Source organism: Macaca fascicularis, chromosome 6 (genome assembly GCF_037993035.2).
Source record: "Macaca fascicularis isolate 582-1 chromosome 6, T2T-MFA8v1.1".
NCBI lineage: Eukaryota > Metazoa > Chordata > Mammalia > Primates > Cercopithecidae > Macaca > Macaca fascicularis.
In genome coordinates this window covers 144,453,363-144,479,707 of record NC_088380.1, presented here as the reverse complement: position 1 = coordinate 144,479,707, position 26,345 = coordinate 144,453,363, and the positions used below count along the sequence as shown (strand labels likewise).

The following is a 26,345-nucleotide window of genomic DNA, read 5'->3' as shown; positions in this document are numbered from 1 at the left end:
AACCCCATCTCCACTAAAAACAAAACAAAACAAAAATTAGCTGGGCACGGTGGTGGGCACCTGTAGTCCCAGCTACTCCGGAGGCTGAGGCAGGAGAATGGTGTGAACCCGGGAGGTGGAGCTTGCAGTGCGCCACTGCACTCCAGCCTGGCTACAGAGCGAGACTCTGTCTCAAAAAAAAAAAAAAAAAAGAGGGAACAGGAGCCTTTCAGAAAGAGCGATTAGGGTTTTTTATATATTTTTAGAGATATTTATTTTTGCATGTCTCTCTGCTAAACAAGGATATCCGTTTGTTTTTTGTTTGTTTTCACATGGAGTTTCTCTCTGTCGCCCAGGCTGGGCTGGAGTGCAGTAGCGTGATCTCGGCTCACTGCAACCTCTGCCTCCTGGGTTCTCGACTTTCCTGCCTCAGTCTCCTGAGTAGCTGGGATTACAGGCGCCCACCACCATGCCTGGCTAAGTTTTGTATTTTTAGTAGAGAAGAGGTTTCACCACGTTGGCCAGGCTGGTCTTTTGAACTCCTGACCCCTAGTGATCCACCCGTCTTGGCCTTTCAAAGTATTGGGATAACAGGTGTGAGCCACTGCACCGAGCCCCCATTGAAGTATATTATTTCTAATTCCCAGCAATCCACTTAAGCTTCTTATTCTTGTTTCTTATAAATTATAGAAGTACTTTGCTGAATCTAGCTGATTTCATTAGTATAACATGTTCATTGTTTTAAAAAACTAAGATCATTTATTATATTATTTTTCTCTGAACTCTTCAGAGAGGTAAGAGTGTTTCATTCCTTTGGTTAAATCCCTTTAATGTCTCTCTATTGAAGGAGCCAAAATTCTTAAATGGCCTGTAGGATTCTATATACACAGTCTGCCCCATCCCACCCCTAACTGCTGCACCTTTTTTCCTTTATCTCTTGCCTGCTCTCTCTTTGCTCATTCTCCTTTGGCCATAACAGAATTCCTTAATTCACCAGTCATGTTCTATTTGAACCTTTGCACTGGACTGTTCCTTCTGTCTGGATAGATGTGCCCCTAGATAGCTGCATGGTTCTCTCAGTATGTTCCTTTCTTTGCTCAAATGTCACTTTCTCGGTGATAACCTCCTCATCCCCCATTCTTGATCTCCCTTACCCTGTTCTATTTTGTCCGTAACTGTTATAACCATCTAACATATGTTTATTATTGTTATTGTCTATCTTCCAGCACTAGAAAGTAAACCATGAGACAGCAGGATTTTCTTTACTCACGTATTTATAACACTTAGGATAGTGCCTGCTACAGAATAGGCACTCAGTAAAGTATTACATGTTGAATAAATGGAGCTTTAGAAGCAAGATGGAATGTTCTTGAATGTTCAACTTAATATGATTAAAATTACATGTACAGCAAATGTGTCAGTGTTCTGAGACAGAAGAAATATAAAATACATTGTTTGATTATCTATCTTGGATGAAAGGAGGAGAAATTTCCCTAGAATGCGTAGGGCCTAGTATATAGTGAGCTCTTAATGAATTTGAAACTGGAGATTGAACTTTTAGTAATTAACATGTCATCTTTTTGAGTATTCCTATGAAGTAGTTGCAAACATTTATTGGAAATATTAGGTAGCCTGCTTTGTGTTTCTCTTCAGAAGTAGCCTAGGAAAGTATGTTGGAATCCTAAGAGAAATAAACACTTGGGAGATGGTTTAAGTTACCAGTTCTCAAACTTTTGGTCTCAAACATTAGTACCCTTATAAAAAGTTATTGAGGACTCCAATAAGCTTATGTTAATGTGTACTATACTTGTTGGTATTTACCATGTTAGAAATAAAAACTGAGAATATTTAACTACAGGGAGTATTTCTTTGCCAAGTTGTAGTTTGGAAGGAAGCTTTTTTTTTTTTTTTTTTTTGAGACAGTGTCTTGCTCTGTCACCCAGGCTGGAGTGCAGTGGCACAATCTTGGCTCACTGCAACCTCTGCTTTCAGGGTTCAAGGGATTATCGTGCCTCAGCCACCCAAGTAGCTGGGACTACAGATGTGTGCCACCACACCTGACTAATTTTTGTAATTTTAATAGAGATGGGGTTTCACTATGTTGGCCAGGCTGGTCTAGAACTCCTAGCTTCAAGTAATCTGTCTACTTCAGCCTCCCAAAGTGTTGGGATTGACTATAGGCATAAGCCACCACACCTGGCCTGGGTGCTTCTATTTGTAGCTAAAAGGTAACTATTTATGACCTCTTGGATTTTTATTAATAAATTCTTTCTCCTTTATTAGTTTTAAGTTAGTGCTTCTCAGATATTTTGGTTATACAATCCCCTTACACACTTAAAAATTATTGGGCACCCTAAAGAACTTCTGTTTCAGATGTTATATCTATTGGTGTTTATGATATTAGGAATTAAAACTGAGAAAAAATTATTTAATTTTTTATTTTTTTGAGACAGGGTCTTGCTGTGTCGCCCAGGCTGGAGTGCAGTGGCATGATCATGGCTTAACTACAGCCTTGACCTTTCAGGCTCAAGCAGTCCTCCCACCTCAGCTTGATGAATAACTGGGACTACAGGCATGCAACACCACGCCTGATTAATATTTTATATTTTTTGTAAATACAAGGTCTCATTATGTTGCGTAGGCCAGTCTCAAGCTCCCGGGCACAAGTGATTCTCCAGCCTTGGTCTCCTTAAAGTGCTGGGATTACTGGGCCTTGTTTAGTTTTTTAAAGTAACAATAAACCTATCACGTTAGTATAATTTTTTTTTAAATGAAAAGTAATTGTGTTTTCTAATTCCCTAAACTTTTTTAGTGGCAATGTTTTACATTTTTGCAAATCTCTTGAATTTCTATGGTGAAGGATTCTTACATTTTCTTCTGCATGAAATCTGTTGCTGCTATGATCTGGAAGTTTTGGTATTAGGAAGTGGGGCCTTTGGGAGGTTATTAGGCCATGGGGGTGGGGTCCTCATGAATTAGACTAGAACCCTTATAAAAAGCCTGAGAGAAGACTCCTTACCCCTTTCACTCAATGGTAACACAGTGAAAAGTCTATCAATGGGCCCTCACCAGACACTCAATCCGCTGCCGCCTTGATCTCAGACTTCTCAGCCTCTAGAACTATGAGAAATAAATTTCTGTTGTTTCCTCAGTGTATGGCATTTTGTTACAGTAACCTGAATGGACCAAGACAGAAAATTGGTGCTGAGGAGTGGGTGCTGCTGTAACAAATACCTAAAATATGGAAGTTGCTTTGGAACTGGGTAATGGGTAGAGGCTGGAAGGTCTTGCTCTGTCGCCCAGGCTGGAGTGCAGTGGTGTGATCTCGGCTCACTGCAGCCTCCACCTCCTGGGTTCAGGCGATTCTTCTGCCTCAGCCTCCCGAGTAGCTGGGACTACAGGTGCACGCCACCGTACCTGGCTAATGTTTGTATTTTTAGTAGAGATAGAGTTTCACCATGTTGGCCAGGCTAGTCTTGAACTCCTGACCTCGTGATACACGCACTTCAGCCTCCCAAAGTGCTGGGATTACAGGCATGAGCCACCATGTGTTGCCAAAAAAATTTTTTAAATGAGCTGGGCATACTGTCATGTGCTTGTAGTCCCAGTGAATCAAGAGGCTGAGGTGGGAGGATTGCTTGAGCATGGGAGGTCCAGGCTACAGTGAGCCACGATCGTGCCACTGCATTCCAGCCTGGGCAACTAAGTGGCACCTTGTTTCAAAAAAAAAAAAAAAAAAGACCCTGAAGGCAATTCAGAAATCAATTACAGGCCTTGAGTGCAAGGGCCTATGGAGAGGCCCTAAATGCAAAGGAGGGGCCACCAATGATGGGGGACCTTGGGGACCTTGGCAAGATTCCATTATGCCTGGCACCATACTCTTCTGCCACTTTAGGTATGGCTCTGGTGTGATAATGGGCAGCACCATCTCTACCACAGCACAGAGTGTGTAAGTCGTAGGGGTGTGGCTACTTCCACCATTCAAAGGATGGGGCTGCCCCTGTGACCCAGGGAAGAGGACCATGATGGGGATGGGATATGGTATATTGGTCATTTGGAAAAGATTGCTTCCCTGAGTTCTGTAGATCTTCAGATGTTGGCACATTTGTTAAAGTTCACATTCTTTAATATCACTATTGATTGCATCAGAAGCATCTTTAAGTATTTAGATGCCTTTGAGCTTATGGAGGAGGATACAGGTTTTCCAGAATTTTGATTTTCGCTTGAAAATTCAAATTTTATATTGTCAGTTTTTCTTAAAGGTAGAGTCTTGGTCATTTTTGAGAAAATGTCTGCCAGTGTTCAAGTCCTAATAACCATGGTTTAGATTTGAGTCTATCTTTCAAGTAAAAATGGTATTCCTTAATAGAAGTGATTAGTTTAGCTCTCAAACAAGATAAGCTATGCAGCAGAAGTGCTTTATGAGTACTTCCCATTTACACTGAATATTAAAAAAGAAATGTACTCATGGAATAAGATGAAATTAATCATTGTTTTCTGCTTGTCTATCATAGACTGGCCCCTTTTTAAAAAATTTCAAGTGGCTGGTAAGGAAGAATGCAGTGGCCACAGTATTACTTGCCTGGACTTATGCTAAGATTACCCCAAGCAGCTTTTTCTGCCATTGATTTTGCATCATCATTGTTGAAAACTTTAGACAACAATTTTAAGTTTATTTGAGCATTAAAGGATTCATGAATCAGGCAGCAGTCAAAACCAGAGGAGGTTCAGAGTGCTCCACTTTAGCAGCCTGAGCATTGGGGCTTTTATAGGCTAAACGCAGAAGTAAAGAAATAACTTGATTGGGTAGGCATTTGCCTTATTTGGATATGATACAGTGGAAAGTTCCTAGTTAGAGGTTAGTTGGCGGGTTTTGATTAGTCATCTTACTGTTGACATTGGGTTTCAGTTCACTCATGTAGGAAGCCAAGGCACTGGAGCCATCTCAGCCTGATGGCCTCCCAATTAAAAATTTTTGAAAATATGCAAATGTCAGCGCAGTGAAAAAGGCATACAGTGTGAAGGTACTTCTCACTCTTTCATAGAAAGTGTTTCGAAGACTCTCAGGTTTACAGACCTCATTTTGAGAACCAGTGGTTTAAATGTTTGTGTGTGAGTTGTATTGATTGGTCTGTTCATGCATCTGTTATTTCTGCAGTTGTCATTAGCTATGTTTTGTTAAGATTTAAGCTGTCTTCAGAGTGGAAAAAATGGTAGAGTTTGAGGTGAAAGCAGCCTAGGGTGCATGAAAAAGCAGTTTTGTTTGATCCTGAGGTTCAGTCTTATCCATGAAGTCCATGGAAATCTCAAGATTGTTTCTAAATTGTTGTTTTATATCCACATGTTTATCATTTAGCTTTATATATACATATATATATATATTTTGAGACGGAGTTTTGCTCTTGTTGTCTAGGCTGGAGTGCAGTGGCACAATCTCAGCTCACCACAATCTCCGACTCCTGGGTTCAAGTGATTCTCCTGCCTCAGCCTCCCAAGTAGCTGGGATTACAGGTGTCTGCCACCATGCCCAGCTAACTTTTTGTAACTTTAGTAGAGACGGAGTTTCACTATGTTGGCCAGGCTTGCCTTGAACTCCTGGCCTCGTGATTCACCGGCCTCGGCTTCCCAAAGTGCTGGGATTACAGGTGTGAACCACAGTACCCGGCCTCATTTAGCTTTATATTTAAATGTACAAATTTTAGGGAAATTTTTACCTTTAAAAAATGTGAAGAGAGAAAGGAGAGTTCTAAAAGAGCTTTTACCTAAGACTGTGCTTTATAATCTTTTTCCTGTGTTGTTTTGGGGAAGTTTATTTTGACTTGAGGTTTAGGTGATTTTTAATTTATGCTTATGCTTAAGAAACCACAAACCAAAAAACAATTACTTCATGTTATAAAGTTCGTTTAAAGTTGTGCTTCTGATGCCTTCCTAAAACTCAATTTAGAAAGATGAAAAATTGGGCTGGGCACAGTGGCCACTTCATTCTGTGGGTCCCCTATTATTGAGAAAATGTGCCTTCAGTTGACTAAAGGTGTATGCGAACTGTAGTGGTATCTTTTGTCTTCTCTTTCATCATTGAGTCATATAGTTTGCAAAATATTTCAGTTGACAGATTTTATCAGTTCACATTTTCGGTATCCAGGTTCTACTTGAGTGTAAAAAGGAAGTCATACTTGGGTGGAAGTACCAGAAATGTTGGGCAGTAACAAGTAGAATTTATCCTCTGGGTCATGAGGAAGTTTTATTAGAGTTAAAAAAATGTTTTAAGTGCTAGCATATGATAATATTGACAGGTTCTCTCCCTCTTTTCCCTCTCCTATAAATGATGCATTTGATATTTTAATGACTTGTTATATATAACGTATTGACTAACTTTGTAACAGTGAGAAATCTTTTGGTATACTCTTGTCATAGTTATAAAGTACTCCTAAGTTGATGGGGAAAGTAAGGAAAGGATTTTTACTTTTGGTTTTAAAGGAGCATGAGATTATTATTTTTGTTTTGTTTTATATGTTTATTTTTCGAAACCATAGTTTTTTAAATGGTAATTTTGGCATAGTTCTAGCATGACTTATCTGGAAGCTATCCAAGTTTTAGACTTGAAAAATTAACCATAAATGCTTTTCTCAAATTGGATAATTGAACAATAGCACGCTACCTATTTTGCATAGTTTAGTAATTTCATATTTATTTATTTATTTATTTATTTTTTGAGACGGAGTCTCGCTCTGTCGCCCAGGCTGGAGTGCAGTGGCGCTATCTCGGCTCACTGCAAGCTCCGCCTCCCGGGTTTACGCCATTCTCCTGCCTCAGCCTCCCGAGTAGCTGGGACTACAGGCGCCCGCCACCTCGCCCGGCTAATTTTTTTGTATTTTTAGTAGAGACGGGGTTTCATTGTGTTAGCCAGGATGGTCTCGATCTCCTGACCTCGTGATCTGCCCGTCTCGGCCTCCCAAAGTGCTGGGATTACAGGCTTGAGCCACCGCGCCCGGCCGTAATTTCATATTTATAATTTATGTCCCTGGATGTAGTAGTTTGATTAATGAAAACAGATTGGTTTCTCCACTTATACTGGATTAGGCTTGTATATTTTTGAGAGAAGTCTAGCTGGATTCAAAATTTTGTTTCTCTTTGTCCACCTCCTAAAAAGTTGCAAAGTGAAGAGGAAAAAAAGTGTAGACTCTTGATTGGGTACCTCCTTGTCAGTAGTGACCTCATGTTGCAGTCTGCTTCTGTTTAAACTGCAGAGTGTAGCACAGCTCTACTGTGTGTAGGAGGACTCAGCACTAATAATTGCTCAGCAGTTTTTATAAGCCCATCACCTTCCTTTACTGTGCTTTTAATGAAGTCTTTACCTGATGTTTTTGTTGGAAGATGCCAGGGTATTCAGAATGGTTTACAAGGCTCTGTTGCACAGGTAAAGTGATCTTTACCAGAGTTAGCTGAGACTCAACTGTAGTACTTTTATTGAAATATTGTTTGTAGCATTAAATATTTACCATTGGGAAATGAAAATAATAGTAGTTTCTTATTTTATTTGGATACAAAATATTAGTGACTGGAATAAATGGTTGCAAGATTGATCTTATGTTCTCAAGATGATTATATCATTGTAGGCAGATTTGAAAATAGAGTTAATAGCAGAGGGGATAAAATGTCAGGGAATGACTATAGTCTTCAATATTATGTTTGACTGATGACTTTACGATATATGTGTCCCCTGTCATTTATTGTTTGTCTTTCTAGTCAAGTCTTCCTTGTCTAGGGGTTTAATGAATACGATTAGCATTTTAGGTGGTCTTTATGGCATCTGCCTATAGTACCTATGTAATGTGACCTGAAATTTCTCAGCAATTATTTCTCTTATGTCTTTATTTTAGCTCTCACATCCCTGTGATATCTATACATTTTAGCTGCAGATGCATAACTATATTGATAAATCTTTTTTATATCTATTGGTGTGTGTGAGCCCTGGCTTATACCTGAGGGCTTTTTACCCACAGGATTTGACTAAAGTATGAAAATAAAGAATAATTAAAATCTGTGAAATCTGAAAGCTAAGTCAGTCCTTTTTGTCCTTCAGAAGCTCAGAGAACAAAGTTGTACAATTCATTTTGTATATAGCCTTGTGGGTGACAACCTGACTCTTAAAGTGCAAAATCTATTTATTTGATTTGTTTACTAAGGCTGGTGGGAGGCTTCTTAAAAGGAGCTGTTTATTTGATTGTCCCAGCATATTCTTCAGGACTGAAGAATCTTTACTCTTGCGTTAATAATCGAGCTTGCTGATCACTAGTTTTATATATACTTTTAGTTTTCAGTAGCAATTAAAAGAGATAGGAAGCAAAAAAGATCAACTACCTTGTGATCTATTCAATTTAAGACCACTGGAACTTTTGCCTCTTTTTGGCTCCTTTGAATAACTGGAAATTTTATTAAACTTTATTCTTTTTGGAGGCTAGATATAGATCTAGGCCAATGTTTCTCAAACTTACTACTATGGATAAGAATCATCATTGGCATTTGTTAAAAATGTAGACTCTTGGGCCCTACTTTAGAGATTCGGAGTGGGACCTTGGAATCTGCCTTTTAAAAAGCTTTTTTCTTTGTTTTATTTTATTCTATTTATTTATTTATTTTGAGACGGAGTCTTGCTCTGTCACCCAGGCTGGAATGCAGTGGCGCAATCTCAGCTCACTGTAACCTCCGCCTCCCGGGTTCAAGCGATTCTCCTGCCTCAGCTTCCCAACTAGCTGGGACTACAGGCATGCGCCATCACGCCTAGCTAATTTTTAAATATTTTTTTAGTAGATAAGGGGTTTCACCACATAGGCCTGGCTGCTCTCGAACTCTTGACCTCAAGTGATCTGCCCACTTCGGCCTCCCAAAGTGCTGGATTATAGGCATGAGCTACCATGCTCAGCCTCTTTGCTTTTTTAAAAAATTAATTTTTTAATTAAAAAAATAGATGGGGTTTTGCTATGTTGCCCAGGCTGGCCTCAAGTTATCCTCTGCCCTGGCCTCCTGAAGTTTTGGGATTACAGGCATGAGCTGCCATGGCTGGCCTCATTTTGTATTGGAAAATAAATCATACTATAGAAATGGGCATAAAGTAAATGTATAGCAACACAAGTTAGAGGCAAATATCCTTGTACCGACACACACCTGTAAATAAACTGTGACACCACCCTAGTAGCTCTCAAAATCCTGATCCCCTCCCTCCCTACGAAGGCGATTACTATGTGGACATTATAGCAATCACTTCCTTGTATGTCTTAGAGCTTTATGAAAATGAAATCAGATTATATGTAAATTCTTGGTCTGGTTTCTTTCACTGAACACTGGTTTTTTTCACTGCGTAAGTTTGAGATTTATCCACGCTGCTGCATGTCACTATGGCTCATATCATTGTTGTAAAGTATCCTCTTGTATGATTATGCCACAATTATCCATTTTACTGTTGGTGGACAATTCAATTGTTTTTACTTTGTGACTATTATTAATAGTAGTATTATATATGTTCTTATACACATCTTCATGTGCATGCAGAGGAAGACATAACACCTGTCTTCAGTTTTAGTAAGTATTCCCTAATTATTCAAAGTACTTATTCCAGTTTACACCCCTACTAACCGTATGTGACAGTTGCTTCACATCCTTGCCAACACTGGCGTTAACTTATCTTGTGAGCATATAACAGTATTTCATTGTCACTTTAATAAGAGCCCTCCCCTTTTTCATATGTGTTTTGGCTGATTCCTACTTTTGTGAACTTTAGTCGTTCATTGAAGGCTTTTTTTTTTTTTTTTTTGAGACAGAATTTTGCTCTCGTTGCCCAGGCTGGAGTGCAATGGCATGATCTTGACTCACCACAACCTCTTCCTCCCGGTTTCAAGTGATTCCCCTGCTTCAGCCTCCCAAGTAGCTGGGATTACAGGCATGTGCCACCACGCCTAGCTAATTTTTGTATTTTTGGTAGAGATGGGGTTTCTCCATGTTGGTCAGGCTGGCCTCGAACTCCCAACCTCAGGTGATCTGCCCCCCCTCGGCCTCCCAAAGTGCTGGGATTACAGGCATGAGCCACTGCACCTGACCTTTTTTTTTTTTTTTTATTTGTCAGGAGACTTAAAAAATATATATTATATTAAAAATAGGTTTTTAAAATTTTATTATTTTTCATTATGTAAAAAATAGTTCCTGGCTGAGCATGATGGCTCACACCTGTAATCTTAGCACTTGGGGAGGCTGAGGTGGGAGGATCACTTGAGCTCTGGAGTTTGAGACCAGCTGGGGCAAACCCTGCCTCTACAAAAAATACAAAAGTTAGCTAGGCATGTGCCTGTAGTCCCACCTACTTGGCCAACTGAAGCAGGAGAATCCCTTGAGATGGGGAGATGGAGGCTGTAGTGAGCTTTGTGCCACTGCACTCTAGCCTGGGTGACAAAGTGAGACCCTGTCTCAAAAAAAAGTTTCTAATTTTAATCAAATTTATCACTCTTTTCCTTCTGTGGTTAATGCTTTTTGTGTCATGTTTAAGAAATCTTTTCCTAAATAAACATTTCCACATTATCTTCTTACAGCTTTATTATTTTACCTTTCATGTTTAGATCTACAGTCTACCCAGAATTGATTTTCTCTCTCATGTGTGAGATCAGGGCTGAGTTAACTTTTTCAATATGGATACCAAATTGTATCAGCATTCATGTTTGAAAACACTGCCATTTCCCTGCTTCTGTATACCACCTTTTGTTCTAAATCAAGTGTGTATGATGATTGTTTTTTTCTGTCTGCCTGTTTTTTTGTTTGAGTACCATACTATTTTATTTACTTTGGCTTTATGGTATTTGAGGTTTGGGATAAAGTACAGATCTCCAACAAAATAACACTGTCACTTCAGCAGATTCTGATACAAGTGGTCCATGGATGACATCCCTGCTCTAGAGATGCTCTAGAGCATCTCCATAAGAGAGCTCCCAAATTCTGGCTTAGTATATATGCCTTTGTTTATAGTTGTAAAAACACATTATTAAATGGAGCTATTTTGATACATAGTTGCACACATTGTTCATGCTTGCACATATAAAAACAATTTCTGGTATTTTCTAATCTTAATGAGCACCAATGATTTCACAATGGTCCATTGTATGTATCCTGGTCCATTTTATATATTTATTTGCTGATATTTCTTCCTTATAATTCTGCAAATATAGTAAAATGTTAATTATAGACTCTAAATGTTGGGGCTGTAGGTGTTCTTACACAGTTTATTTTCACTTTTCTGTATTTTTGAGAATTTTTATAATATTGGAAAAATGGTACAGAGAATACTTTATGGTATAAAATCCATCCTCCCCTTTTGTATCTACGATGGATTGTGGTAGATTTGATAAACCCTTTTTGATAGAGTCTCAGACTTTCTGAGTCAAAGTGCATACACATTTTTAGAGCTCTTTGAAATGCATTACTAAATAGATTTCTGTAAGAAATTTTTACTTGTTAACCTTCCCACTAGCAACATGCATGTCAGTTTCATAGCCTTTATCAATATTGACATCAGCAGAAATATAAATTTTATTCTAATCCTTGTTTATTTTTTTTGAGATGGGGGTCTTGCTATGTTGCTCAGGCTGGCCTCAAACTCCTGGGCTCAAGTGATCCTCCTGATTCAGCCTCCTGAGTAGCTGGGGCTTGAGGCATGAGCCATTGGCACTTGACTCTATAATCCTTATTTTAAACTTGTATATCTAGTTAGGTTGATTATTTTTCTTTTTGGTTAATTCTTTATGAAATATCTTGTATCCGTTTACCTGCTAGCATTTTATTGATAATCTAATCTGACAAAAAAGGGTGAGAAAATTCCTCTGGGAAAATGAGCAGATGACTAACAAGGGCAAATCTGAGAAAGAACAGAGAAGATATAAGCCCTACCAAGAATTAAAACATATAAAACTTTAGTAACAGACTGATGAAGTAAGTAGTTGGGAATTAGAGAGCTTCTTCAGAATTTGGTATAAGATACAGCAAAAGCTCACCAGAGATCACAAATTAAATGATTAAGAGTGTTCAATTTATAGTTCCCCACACCATTCAATATGCCACATTGTCAGTGGTTTATAATTAGATATTAAAAATAAAATGAATATTTTTCAGTGGGCAAGGAATCATCTAAGTTTAGTAGAGATTGCAAATATTACCAAGGAAAATAAAACAGATTGCACCACATAAAGATTTAATTTTTATAATTTAATAACAGCTGATAACCAAAATGTAAAAATATAAGCAATAGTTTATTAGAGCAAAATATCAGAAAAAGATCTAATATCCTAGTTGACGTTAAGACTCTTTAGGGAAGGCCTTATTTATCTTTTTACTTTCTGTTTTTTTCTACAGAAGTCAATAATTATTTAACTTTTAGCTCACAGGAAACTACTAGAAATAAACTGATGATGGCTACACTCTTCTTTGTGCCATGTTTTGGGGTTTTTCTCCCCAGCTTTTTTGGATTTCAGAAATGAAGTTCCAAAAAACTTTAGTTGTTTTATTTTTCTTTCTTTTTTTTGAGACAGGATGTCTTTCTGTCACCCAGGCAGGAGTGCAGTGGCACAATCACAGCTCACTGCAACTTCCCTGGGCTCAAGTGATCCTCCTGCCTCAGCCTCCCAAGTAGCTAGGACTACAGGCATGTGCCATCATGATGCCTGGCTGATTTTTAAATTTTTTTGTAGAGATGGGATCTCGCTATGTTGCCCAGGCTGGTCTCGAACTCCTGGTTTCAAGTGAACCTCCAGCTTTGGTCTCCCATAGTGCTGGGATTACAGGCATGAGCCACCACACCTAGCCAGAAAAATCTTTAAGTGTGAATATTGGTAAACACTTCCCTGGAGACGATCAGCATGAAGGCCTTTAGAACTAAAAATAATTCATTGGAAACTAGCATGATACTGGCAGTTAACAAAAATATTTTTATACATAGGAGGGGTTATGTGTGTCAGACCAAGAGGGCTTACTGTTGTCTGATAAAGCATTTGTTCACTTTGCTACTGAGAGACATGAAGATTGCTCAGTGAATGAATGGTAAATGATACTCATTTGGTTTCCTGCAATGGATCCTGACAATACTAACTTGATATCGTTTGTTCTGCATGTTGGTTAGAGATTGTATTGCCACATTTTGGAGGATCTTCATAAAACTAATTTCCATTTAAAAAATGACGAGGTAGCTACAGATGTGGTGTTCAGGTCAAGAAGGCAGGGTCACTCCTCTCTATGGCTAAGTATTGACTGTGATGATGTGCTTAGGCACACAGTGCCATTTAAACATACCTTATCTTTTATCTGATAAATGATCTTTTAAAAATTACCTGTATTCACGAACAGCTAATACTACTGTTCACTTAAATCCAGTACAACTAATTTTCCCTCCAGTTTTGGAAATCGATCAGTTTTCCTCCAACTGAGCACCAGAGAAAGTAGTTGTCCCACTCTCACCACCACAAGTATATATATTTGGGGGTCTTTTTGTGTGAAAAATAGTTTATTTAGAAAATTAGATTCATCTTCTGTAAGAGGTGCTCATGCTGTGGTGTGTGTATTTTTGTTTTTAGTCACTTTTCTGTTATAGAAGACAGTAGAGCATCTTTGTTAATAGCAGGGTCTTTGGGGTACCCAACCCAGGGCCATATGCATTTGGCCAAGTTAATTAACATCTTTGAGCTTCACTTTTGTGGAAAGGGGGAAATAATTGTAACTCCTCGGGTACTGAAAGTTATTAAATGAGAGATAAATGCTTGTAATGCTCCTAGCTCATAATGAATTCTAACTTTTAAATTTTGGTCTTGTTAGTGATACGTTTTTCCAAATTTATTTTCTTTGGTTAATATTTGAAAGCTTTACCAACCAAATTTAGAAAATATTTCCAACTTGATACGTAACCAAGAATACAACACTTAGTATGTGCTCTCCTGGTTGTGTCAAGGTAGTGCAAATGTGGCAGATTCAGCACATTTTGTAGTACTGATTATTGAACGTTTTTATAGCTAATTTCTTTCTTTGATTACAGCACCCATATATCTCCCATCAGCATCCTACCAGCGTCTACAGAGTAAGTAGTGTATTTATAGAAGACATTTTTAAGATTTTAAGATACTACTAAGCTGTAGAAATGAAAATAATGTATTTATTGTGCTGACTTTAGAGGAAAGACTGTACACAGGCAGTAAACTAGTTTTTTATGTACTGTGATAGGAACAAATGAAGAAGAAACCCATTGCATTAATATACAAAATAAAGATGAGCTTTCTTCAGATGATTCTTTTGAATCCTCTGAAATAATTGAAAAATGTTCATAGAATATGTTTTTAAAAAGTAGACTTTACATAAAAAGTGTGAGCAATACTCATAGTTTCTTTCGTTTAGATGTTAGTAGATTATTTTGCTTTATAAGAATAGCTTTGAAAAGCCTTAATGAGTGGTTTTCTGTATAGTGAGGAGTGAATTATAGGGACAACTGATCATTCCCATCTCAGTAGTAATAGTGACATTATGGTTGATTTGTATATGATTGTTTGGGTAAATTTCACTTTTAAAACTTAAGCCAGTATCATGTATTCCTTTTATGTATTTCTTTTTACACTTCGGTTTACCCATTTAAGTACCATAATAGTTTTACTGGTCATAGGTTTTAGCATTTATGTCTGTGTCACCAGATGCCCAGTTAGAGTGACTGCTTCTTACTAAAATGTATTATGTTTTGTAGTATTTTAGAAAGAACAATTAGAGCAGCTGTGGAACAGCACCTTTTTGATCTGCAGAGCAGCATAGATCATGATCTTAAGAATTTACAACAGCAAAGTGTGGTGTGTAATAACGAAGCAGAAAGTATTCATTGTGATGGGGAAGGATCTAATAACCAGTAAGAAATACTTTATTGTTGTTTATTAAATGTTATAAAATTGTTTTATCTTAAAACTAATTCTACTTAAATAACAGGATCTCATCTTTCTTGGAGATTTCTGAAAGTCATTGTGAAAAGTGACTTTGTATATATACTTGTATATACATCCATAATTAACACTGAGTATCTCATAACTTTTTTTATAATGTATGTTTATTAAGTTCAACACAGGTTTTTTTTTTCTTCCCTGAACATCGAATGAAGTAACAAGCTTACCTTTAGGAATTATGTTGTATGAAAAATAACTTTAAAAAATTAGACTGTGCGAGAGAGTGATCTAGACAGACAGTTGCAGGGGCAGCAGATTGATATCACTATTATGCATATAATCATTGAGTGAAATGGTGGGCAGAATCATCCTTTCTATTTAAATAGTTATCCCTTGCCACCAGCCTATCCCCTCCTTACGCTTTTGTTAGGTTAGCTCTTAATACAGGTTGAACATCCCTAATGGAAAAATCCAAAATCTGACATGCTCCCAAATCCAAAACTTTGAGCACTGACATGATACTCAGAAGAAATGCTCATTTGAGCATTTTCGATTTTGGATTTTCAGATTAGGAATGCCAGTCTGGCACCTCTCTTTGGGATGTTGTGAGGGACTTTGTTGTTACGCTCTCTGAAAATTTTCATAAGCAAATGAATGTCTTTTAAAATAATTTATGAGCCAGTTGCTTGCTAACTGGCAATATTCCAAAATCTGAAAACAAACAAAAACCAAATCTGAAACACTTCTGGTCCCAAGCGTTTCCGACAAGGAATACTCAACCTGTATTTAAATATGTATTAGTTAAAAGTACTTGTAATGCGTGATGTTGCTCCACTCTTCATCTGACCTGTTACCTTTAAATGAAGGAAAGCCTCTCTTTGTTTTCTGTTACTTCAGTCCTGTACTTCAGGATACCTGTGTGCCTCCCTCAGAGACCATGGTGCAGTGATTTCATGTTTTTCATATATCAGTTTTTTGCAGGGGGACAGATGAGAAAGATGTACCCAAATCTAGAAGATTTGTAGGAAGGTAAAGGAAAAAAAAAGATTATTGGGGAGTGATTTTTTTTTTAAAGACAGTTTTTAAAAGGGCTAACTAGAATAACTATCAAATATAAAATGAAAAATATAAATTGATGTGAGTACCAGTGGTGGAAATGTTTATTTTTGGAATACCATATAGTACAATTGCAAGCACCATGGATAACACTGCCAGGCAGTGCAGCTGTATTTGATGGCCTTGGTTTGTGTACTTTGAAGGCATGATTAGAATGTATACAGCTGGGAAAAGGTGGGAGAGGGAAAGAGAGGAAAAATAGAAAAATTGAAAAAGAAAAAAAAGCATGTATACAACTGGATCTATTGGGAGTATTTGGGCAGAATATGAAGGAAAAAATCAGTATCTAAAAGTTAGAAATAATGGGAAAATGTTTCAAAGGATGTAAGCAGATTTCTTGGAGTTTGTCCTTAGCTTAGCTAGGGATTCTGCAAACCTATACCCATTACTCAGATGATAGTCTTATCTTGGGGAACACATGTTCTATTGAGGGTAGTGGTATCATCTTTGGAAACAAAAACTGTAGCAGTGTTTTGGATATTCTAAACTGTGTAAGATGACAACTCTGCAGTAGGAAACTATTTCTGTTTTACTTGATAAGGTGTTGGACTTGTACTGGACTAGTACTGGACTTGTATTTGATCAGGACAGATGTGTCATTATTATGTGAGAGTGTGCATTTACAAGGGAAATGATTATTTTGGAACATAAATTATTTTAAAAGCCATTTATTCGCTTATGAACATTTTTAGAGGGGATAACAAGGTCCCTCACAACATCCCAAGGAGATAAAAATGTAGCAGATTTAATAATCTGATTTAGCAAGACAAAAGTATGGATTTTTGTGAAAAGTTCACATTTTCTTTAACAAGTAAAAGTTTCAGATCATTATTCATATTTACTTATTTTAAAGTAAAGGCATTACACACTCAACATTTGGCCTGATCTAATTTTTAAACTTCATCCCTAGGGTTGATATTGCTGATGGTATTATTAATGCCAGTGAAAGTAACAGAGACTGTTCAGAACCTGTGGCTAGCACTAATTTAGACAATGAAGTTATGCAGCAAGATTGTGTATTTGATAATGAAGAAAATAACCAGGTAAGGAATGTCAAAAATATGTGTTAGATATACAACTTTGATTGCTTCATGTGTTTCTTTGATGCCAGAAGTTTTAGTTCAGTATTTTGCTGATACACTTAATTGTCTCAATTATAAATCCCCAAGAATATACATTCTCTCAGAGTTTAGGAAACATCACTGGGTAGAGAAGTATAATACAACTTATTGACTGGGTGTCACTGGCGGCTCACGCCTGTAATCCCAGCACTTTGGGAGGCCAAGGCGGGCAGATCACAAGGTCAGGAGATTGAGACCATCCTGGCTAACAAGGTAAAACCCCATCTCTACTAAAAATACAAAAAAATTAGCGGGGCGTGGTGGTAGGCTACCCGGGAGGCTGAGGCAGGAGAAAGGTGTGAACCCGGGAGGCAGAGCTTGCCGTGAGCCAAGATTGTGCCATTGCATTCTAGCCTGGGCGACAGAGTGAGACTCCATCTCAAAAAAACAACAAAAAAAACCAAAAAAAAACTAAAAAAAAGTTTCAACTTGTTTTAAATTATTTTCCTAGAAAGAAATTATGATGTCCGCTGAGGTAGCTAGGTGGTATTATGGTTGACTTTTGTTATTTTTAAGACAGCTTCTGTATTTCTTAGGAGTTTTGCTGAAGAACATGGTATAGGGGAGAACATATAATATTCTCATACAGTTCTTAGGATGGGATAGACCTCTGCAACAAAATACTGGTTAACAAGAGAAAAACAAGTTTTAAGACATGTATCCCTCATATACACATGGGAGATACTCGGGGGAAGTGAGTAAATCTCTCAGAGGTGGCTTAAATACCATCATGTCCTGAAACAAAGGAAAAAAGGGTGTTAGGGAGACCTAGTTGTAATGAGATGACCAGGAAAATCACTGTAAGCAAAGTTAATCTTTGCCCTGAAGATTGATAGTTTTTAGTGATTTGAAGTCATATTTCTTTTGCTCGTACAGAGAGGAGACACCCGTAGAAACGGAGATTTCTACTACAGGTGAAAATTCCTTTTATAAAAGGGTGACTTCTCTGTATTATCCTGTGTTTGCTATTTCTGAAAATAATAAACTAAAAATAATCCTTATGCCAAAGAGTAATAATTTGATGTGGCATGTTCTGAATCCTCACTGTTGGCATCCTTTCTTGATTAGCAAAAACCCAGGAACATTGTTGTAATAATGACTAAATTATTGTCACTGTCACATTTGTTAGTTAACTTTTTTTTTAATATAATTGCCATTAAATGTAAAAAGCAGCATCTTTCTAAGACACTCAAAATGTAATTTTGATACTACTTTTAAAAATAAGATGCTAAATTAATAGATAAGGTGGGTTTCCTCAGTATATTTTCATTCTAAACCATACACTAAAGTAGGGCTCAAGAGGAATTTAGAGTAAGAAGACTTAGGCTTTGTATTCTGCCTTTGTTCAGTATCACTGGATTATCAATTTCTGCCTGTCTACCTAGTCATTCCCATCAGTTTAAAACATTTATACTGTTATTTCTTCCAAGTTCAGAAAAATCCCTCTCTTGACTCCCCCCATCCCATTCTAGCTACATACACCCTGATTTCTCTGCTTCCCTTTATAAATAGAATTGCTGGAAGAATTGTCTGTGTCTCTTTTCTTTAACTCTTTTCCTCCAATTTTCTCCTAAATTCACTGCAGCTATCCTTTCCTCTGACCATTCATTCCTCTGAAATAGCTTTTGCAAGTCACCAGTGATGTCTGTTGAATGTTTTATTTGACCTAATAGCAAAGTTTGATTCAATTAATTACTCCCACTACCTTGATATACTTTTTTCACTTGGCATTCAGGATAGCTCATTCTCTCTCATTTTTCTTTTTTTCCCCTACACTGGCTGTTCTCTCATTCCCCTCTGCTGATTGCTCTTCCTCTTCTGAATCTCTTAAATTTGGAATGGCCCAGGGCCCATTTCTCAGATTGCTTGTTTTTATTCACTTCCTCAGTAATCTTGTTTAGCCTAATGGCTCTAACTACCATCTATATGCTACTGATTCCCAAATTTGTATCTCCAGTCCAGACGTGTTTTGGAATTTTAGATTGCTGTATCCAACTAGGCACCTAGCATTTCCACTGGTGTATCTTTACCAAGCATCTGTTGAGTAGGAAAGATTTCTTTCCTTACCTGTCATTAGGTTCATAGCTGAGGCACCTGTAACAGAAGACATTAATAAGAGAAAAGCGTACACATTTATTTAATGTAAGTTTTACATGACATGAACACCTTCAGAAATCAAGACCCAAAGAAACAGACACACCTGTGTATTTTAATGCTTTGGTTTGATGAAAAGTGGACAGTGGTGTGGATGAATAATTAGACAAAGAGGATGATAAATGAAGGGTGGCTGATTAACAAAGGCCTTGTTTGTTGAGATTCTTTTCTGTGTCCCTGTGTATTCAGAGATAAGGGCATTCCTTTCGTCCAGGTATAGGGTAGCTACTTCTGGAATGAAGGGTTTTTTTTGTTTGTTTGTTTGTTTGTTTTGAGATGCAGTTTTGCTCTTCTTGCCCAGGCTGCAGCAGTGGTGCAATCTCAGCTCACCGCAACCTCTACCTCTCGTGTACAAGCAATTCTCCTGTCTCAGCCTCCTGAGTAGCTGGGATTTCAGACGCCTGCCACCATGCCAGGCTAATTTTTTGTATTTTTAGTTGAGACAGAGTTTCACTATGTTGGCCAGGCTGGTCTCGAGCTCCTGACCTCAGGTGACCTGCCTGCCGTGGCCTCCCAAAGTGCTGGGATTACAGGCGTGAGCCACCGCACCCAGCCAAAGGTTTTATGACTTACTTCAGAAGAGAAGTCTGACCATTTTTTACTGTTTCTGTTGCCACCCTGCAGGTCCAAACTGCCATCATGTCACCTGGATTAATATTGCCTCCTAATTGATCTCATCTTTGTTTCTTGATGGTGTGTTCTCAACACAGAACCACAATGATCCTTTTAAGAGGAAAATTAGATAATGACACTTCTCTTCCTAAAACCTTCTAGTGCCATCTAGGTATCAAAATACAGCTGTAGGCACTACGGAATATTGGCTGTGATAGTCAGGATTGAGACAGCTAAATCTTAAGTCCTGTCTGGATTGCTTATTTGTGGATGTCTCCTTAGCTTACATTCTTACCTAGTCTTGCAGGTATTTCCTCAATTTTGCCAAATCTCCTCATCACTCTGTGTTTGTGGCAGGCCCTCCCACTTACCTACCTACTCTAGTCTCTGAACTTTTTGTCCTTTTTCCCTGCTTCCCTTTCCTACCCACTTTTTTTTTCCCCGAGATGGGGTCTTCCTTTGTTGCCCAGGCTGGAGTGCGGTGGCACAGTCTCGGCACAGTACAGCCTCTGTCCCCTGGGTTCAAGCCATTCTCCTGCCTCAGCCTCCCAGGTAGCTGGGATTACAGGCATGCGCCACCAAGCCAGGCTAATTTTTGTATTTTTAGTAGAGATGGGGTTTCACAGTGTTGGCCAGGCTGGTCTCGATCTCCTGACCTCAAGTGATCTGCATGCCAGAATAGCATCTGGCACATAGTAAGCTAGTAAGCAACTTGGTAAATAATTCGTTGAATGAAATTGGTGTATCAGGCTGGGCGCAGTGGCTTACACCTGTAATCCTAGCACTTTGGGAGGCTGAGGCAGGTGGATTGCTTGAGCCCCAGGAGTTCAAGACCAGCCTGGGCAACATGGTGCAACCCCTCTCTATAAAAAATAAAAACCAGGCATGGTGGCTCACGCCTGTAATCCCAGCACTTTGGGAGGCCGAGGTGGGTGGATCACCTGAGGTCAGGAGTTTGAGACCAGCCTGGCCAACATGGTGAAACCTCATCTCTACCAAAAAATACAAAAATTAGCTGGGTGTGGTGGCACATGCCTGTAGTCCCAGCTACTTGGGAGGCTGAGGCAGGAGAATTTCTTGAACTCGGAAAGAGGGGTTGCAGTTAGCCGAGATTATGCCACTGCACTCTGGCCTGGGCAAAAGAGTAAGACACTGTCTCAAAAAAAAAAAAAAAGTCTGAACTGTGAGCCCTAGGGAAGGAAGGAAAAATAGAGAAAATTCCAAAGGCGAAAATGATTAAATTTAGGTGCAAGCTGGGGTAAGAAATACAGACACTAAGAGACTGGAAAAGAGGTCAGTGTTGCAGAACTGGAATATGAAGGTGGTTTATATGAAGCAGATGTTTAGGCCTTGAGCTGTGGCTGGTGGTGGGGGCTCATTTTGTCTGTGAGTGAATGCAGTAACTTGAATAAGAGAATAAATGGGGATTGAAGAAACCCTAGGGGAACCTCTGTATTCTAGCACTTTGGAGGAAAAAAAAGCAGCCATGACCATAGCAGTTGGGAATGTCAAAGAGGATGGGATTTTTTCCTGAGTCTGAAAGTTGGTCAAAATAGAGAGGTAAAAGGAGAAAAAAGGTGGTGGGAGGCAAAGGTACAAAAATAAGATGAGTAACTTTAATTTTATTTGCTTACTAGGGGGGTTAAAAGTCTAATGAAATGGCTTTTTTTTCCTTTGCCTTTGCTGTTGAACAAAAAATTTAAGAATACCGAGGAACAATACATTTAATGCTGGTGAGGGTAAGTTAAGATAAGTGGTCTCAAATAGACATGGGAAGTATAAATTGCTATAAACTTCCTGGAAAACACATTAACAGTAAGAACAAAAGACCTTAAACCTTTGATCCAGAAATTTCAAAATCCAAGACTGTGTCCTAAGGAAATACATACAAATCAGGGGTGTATGCAAAGATTTTTCTACTAGAATTCTTATTGGGGGTTTATTTGCAGGAAAAAAAAATGGGAAACACAAAAAGTCCTAAATGGAAAGTGATTAGATAAATTATAGTATATCCATATACTAGGATATTGTTGAGTCATTTAAAATTATTTTAAAGGTCTGGGTAATAGTTGTGAGGTAAAGTTATTTAGAAGAAAAAAAAAAAAACACCCAAGTGTAGATTACTAAAGCTAATGCAGTCCCAGTTTCTTTGTGTGCATGCACTGCATGTGTGTGTGGCACACAGTCAAAAGGCCAAGTCAGAATATTCACAGTGGCCTTCTGGCTGATAGATTATGAATGATTTTACTTTTCTTCATATGTTCTTATATTTAGGTTTCCAACAGTTTCTCTCATTTATAATTAAATAATTTAAGCAAAAAATTCAAATTAAAATTTATTGGATTTAGTGATAGAAATTATTGGTAAAGAAAGAGGAGCTTTGGTAGGTAGAGGATTTCATGGTTGAGAATGAGTATCAGGTGAGTAGGTAGAAGCTGCAGTGTGTGGAATGCCTTTTGGACAAGTTTTGCTTTGAAATTAAAAGGAAGAGAAGGCCGGGAGCAGTGGCTCATGCCTGTAATCCCAGCACTTTGGGAGGCCGAGGCGGGCAGATCACGAAGTCAGGAGATGGAGACCATCCTGGCTAACATGGTGAAACCCTGTCTCTACTAAGAATACAAAAAATTAGCCAGGCGTGGTGGCAGGCGCCTATAGTCCCAGCTACTTAGGAGGCTGAGGCAGGAGAATGGCGTGAACCCAGGAGATCGTGCCACCGCACTCTAGCCTGGGCAAGAGAGCAAGACTCTGTCTCAAAAAAAAAAAAAGGAAAGAGAAAAGTTGAGCAGTCTGGTTGTGGAAGAGATATCGCCCCCCGCCTCCCCGCTTCTGCTTTCTTGATACAGGATGGAGATTTGAGCATGTCAGTAGGAATCAGTCACTAGATAGGGAGAGACTGAAAAATGTCAGAAAGAAAAAATAACCCAGGGTAGTTAGGGGAACACTGCATAGAGGGGATTGGGAGTGAGAAGTGGAAGGAGGGTGATTCAGCGTGCAAGTTGAGTGACTATTCCTAAATAGGAAAAGCTACTTTTAATCTTCAGTAAAAGGGGATATATAGAATATTTTTTAAGTGAGAGGTGTTTTGGGGACTTAATTTAGATGCTTTTGACCATTTTAAAATGAAATGCATTTGCAGAGGGTGAGGAGTCAGGAATTGGGTTTGGATCTGAAGAAATAGGTAAAGTTTTGCAAGAGTCTCTGTGGAGAGAAATCAGATAGAACTGAGTCACCAGATATTTGAGAACCAATGGAGGTCTAGCTGAAGTTTGATGACATGAACTTGTAGTGAGCCAACTAGGAAGGTATGTTAAATGACACATTTTCTTGTAGCATCTGCTGTCTGGAGGATAGAAAGCTGGTCATAAACTAGACCACATTGGTAAAGGCATTGACAAATTAGCTTTGAAATAGTTAGCCAGGGTACAGAGTACATGTTGAGTGGATTAGAAATTTAGAATGAAGTTTTCAAGTGGTGACAGTAAGGTGAAGAAGTTGCAGAAGAGGGGAATATTAGTTGGACAGGATGTACGAGTTTCCAGTGTATTGTGGCGTGGCATGATTCAAGTGGCTTTGGTAGAAAGTAACTTGTGTCTAGGAAAGTGTAAGGCTAGATAGAGTAGGAGTCAGCAAACCTTTTGTGTAAAGGCCCAGACAGTAAATATTTTAGGCATTGTGGGTATATAGTCTCTGCAACAACTACTTAACTCTGCTATTGTAGCATGAAAGCAGAAAAAACCGTAAGAAATGAGCATGGCTGTGTTCCAATAAAATTTAATTTATGGACACTAAAATTGAATTTCTTGTCATTTTCACTTCACAGAATATCATTATTCTTTTGATTCTCCCTCCTACCCCCAATCATTTAAAACATAGAAACCCTTCTTAGCCGAAAGACCATGCAAAAACTGGCCACAGGGTGGATTTGTCTAGTATGCTGTAGTTCGCTAACCCCTGGGCTAGAATATTATTGTAAGGAGATCAAGATTTTAGATATAAAAGATAATGTTGGAGTTTTTTTTCCTCTGAAATGGACTTGCAGTGTAAGGAAACCAAATTGCTTTTTAACATTTCAAAGCTGATCACATAAACTTAGGAGTACTAGGTGCTACATAAACCACAATCCCACAAGGTATTGGTTAGCCAGGCTGAAATTAATCCTAAGGAATCTTTTTTTTTTTGAGACAGAGTCTTACTCTGTCGCCCAGGCTAAAGTGCAGTGGCCACGATCTCGGCTCGCTGCAACCTGTACCTCCCAGGTTCGAGAGAGTCTCATGCCTCAGCCTCCCAAGTAGCCGGGATTACGAGTGTGTGCTACCACACCTAGCTAATTTTTGTACTTTTTTTTTCTAGTAGAAACTTATATTGTGACTTTCTTTTTTTTTTTTTTTTTTTTTTTGAGACAGAGTCTCGCTCTGTCGCCCAGGCTGGAGTGCAATGGCGTGATCTCGGCTCACTGCAACCTCTGCCTCCCGGGTTCAAGTGATTCTCCTGCCTCAGCCTCCCGAGTAGCCGGGATTATTGGCACACGCCACCACCCCCGGCTAATTCTTGCATTTTTAGTAGAGACGGGTTTCACCATGTTGATCAGGCTAGTCTCGAGCTCCTGACTTTGTGATCCGCCCATCTCAGCCTCCCAAAGTGCTGGGATTACAGGTGTGAGCCACCACACCCAGCCTACACTGACATTTTTATAGAAATGTTAAGTTTTTTAATTCTATTTTTGAGACAGGGTCTTACTTTGGTCACCCAGGCTGCAGTGCAGTGGCATGATCACAGCTCACTGCATTCTCAGCCTCCCAGGCTCAAGCAATCCTCCCACCTCACCTTATCAAGCAGTTGTGACTACAGGTGCATGCCATCACACCCGGCTAATTTTTAATTTTTTGTAGAGAAGGAGTCTCACTTTGTTGCCTGGGCTGGTCTTGAACTCCTGGCTTCAAACATTTCTCCCACTTCAGCCTCTGAAAGTACTGGAATTACAGGTGTGAGCCACCATGATGGATCTCATCTTTTCTGTTTCCAATTGTCCACATCCACATTTTTCTGTTGGGTTGTTGGTATTTTTCCTTTTTGGTTTGTACCTTTTTTTTTTTCTTTTTTTTGAGACGGAGTCTCACTTGTGGCCCAGGCTGGAGTGCAGTGGCGTGATCTTGGCCCACTGCAACCTCTGCCTCTTGGGTTCAAGCAATTCTCTGCCTCAGCCTCCCGAGTAGCTAGGATTGCAGGCACCTGCCACCACACCCAGCTAATTTTTGTATTTTTTCTAGAGACCAGGATTCACCATCTTGGCCAGGCTGGTCTTGAACTCCTGACCTTGTGATCCACCTGCCTTGGCCTCTCCAAGGGCTGGGATTACAGACATGAGCCTCCGCACCTGGCCATATTTTTTATTTATTAAGAAACTACCTCCTTTCTTAGGATCAGTCACAAATATTTGTTTCCAGTTTTTTGTCTTTTGACTATTTAAAGTCATTTTTGATGGTGTTAAACTTTATCATCTTTTTTTCCTTTTGTTGGATTTTAGGTTTTAATGCCGTAGTTGGGAAGGCCTTCCCTGTTCTGTGATTATAAACTAACTTTCTTCTTCTTTAAAAAAAAATGCTTCTATAGTTTCATTTTCTACTTTTGAATATTTGACCCATTTGGAATTTATCATGGTGTAAGATGTGAAGAGCAGATTCAGCTGTTTTTCCTACATGTTTACCTAGATATCCCAACACCTTAATTTTTTGAATAATCTATCTTTTTCCCACCAATGTGAAATGCCGCCTTTATTATAAACTAAATGCCTGGATACATTTGTAATAAAAGTGCTGTTTCAAATCAGTTCAGTGTGTTTCTCATTCATTCACCAGTAATGAGTGACAGTGCCGCATTCTTGCCAGTATTTGGTAGTGTTAGTGTTTTGGATTTGGGCCATTCTGATAGATGTGTAATGGTATCTTGTTTGAATTTTGAGTTTCCTAATGACATACGATGATGAGTTTTTCATATGCTATGTGTATATCTTCTTTAGTGAGGTGTTTATTCAGGTCTTTTGCCCGTTTTTTAATTGGATTGTTTTCTTATTGAGTTTTAAGAGTTTCTCTCTATAAATCTTTATATATATATATATGTGTGTGTGTGTGTGTGTGTATATATATATTTTTTTTTTTGGGACAGCGTCTCAAAAGGTTGAAGGGCAGTGGTGCAGTCTCGGCTCACCGCAATCTCCGCCTCCTGGGTTCAAGCGATTCTCCTGCCTCAGCCTCCCACATAGCTGGGATTACAGGCATGCGCCACCACACCCAGCTAATTTTTATATTTTTAGTAGGGACGAGGTTTTGCAATGTTGGCCAGGCTGGTCTTGAATGCCTGACCTCAGGTGATCTGCCCACCTCGGCCTCCCAAAGTGCTGGGATTACAGGCATGAGTCACCATG

At 38.8% G+C, this 26,345-nt stretch overlaps 1 protein-coding gene across 21 annotated transcripts in view; it reads left to right on the top strand.

Moving 5' to 3' along the window:
* Positions 1–26,345, top strand: part of FAM13B (family with sequence similarity 13 member B) — a 96,828-nt gene that overhangs the window by 42,105 nt on the left and 28,378 nt on the right. For 20 of the 21 annotated variants that reach the window (XM_073994298.1, XM_073994292.1, XM_073994291.1 and 17 more), the window contains 3 exons: positions 14,039–14,080; positions 14,735–14,890; positions 16,948–17,080. In XM_073994298.1, coding sequence (XP_073850399.1) covers positions 14,039–14,080; positions 14,735–14,890; positions 16,948–17,080 — 331 coding nt within the window. Of the gene's footprint in view, positions 1–14,038; positions 14,081–14,734; positions 14,891–16,947; positions 17,081–24,327; positions 24,631–26,345 lie in introns of those variants that run through there. The other variant, XM_073994299.1, reaches the window with a different exon arrangement.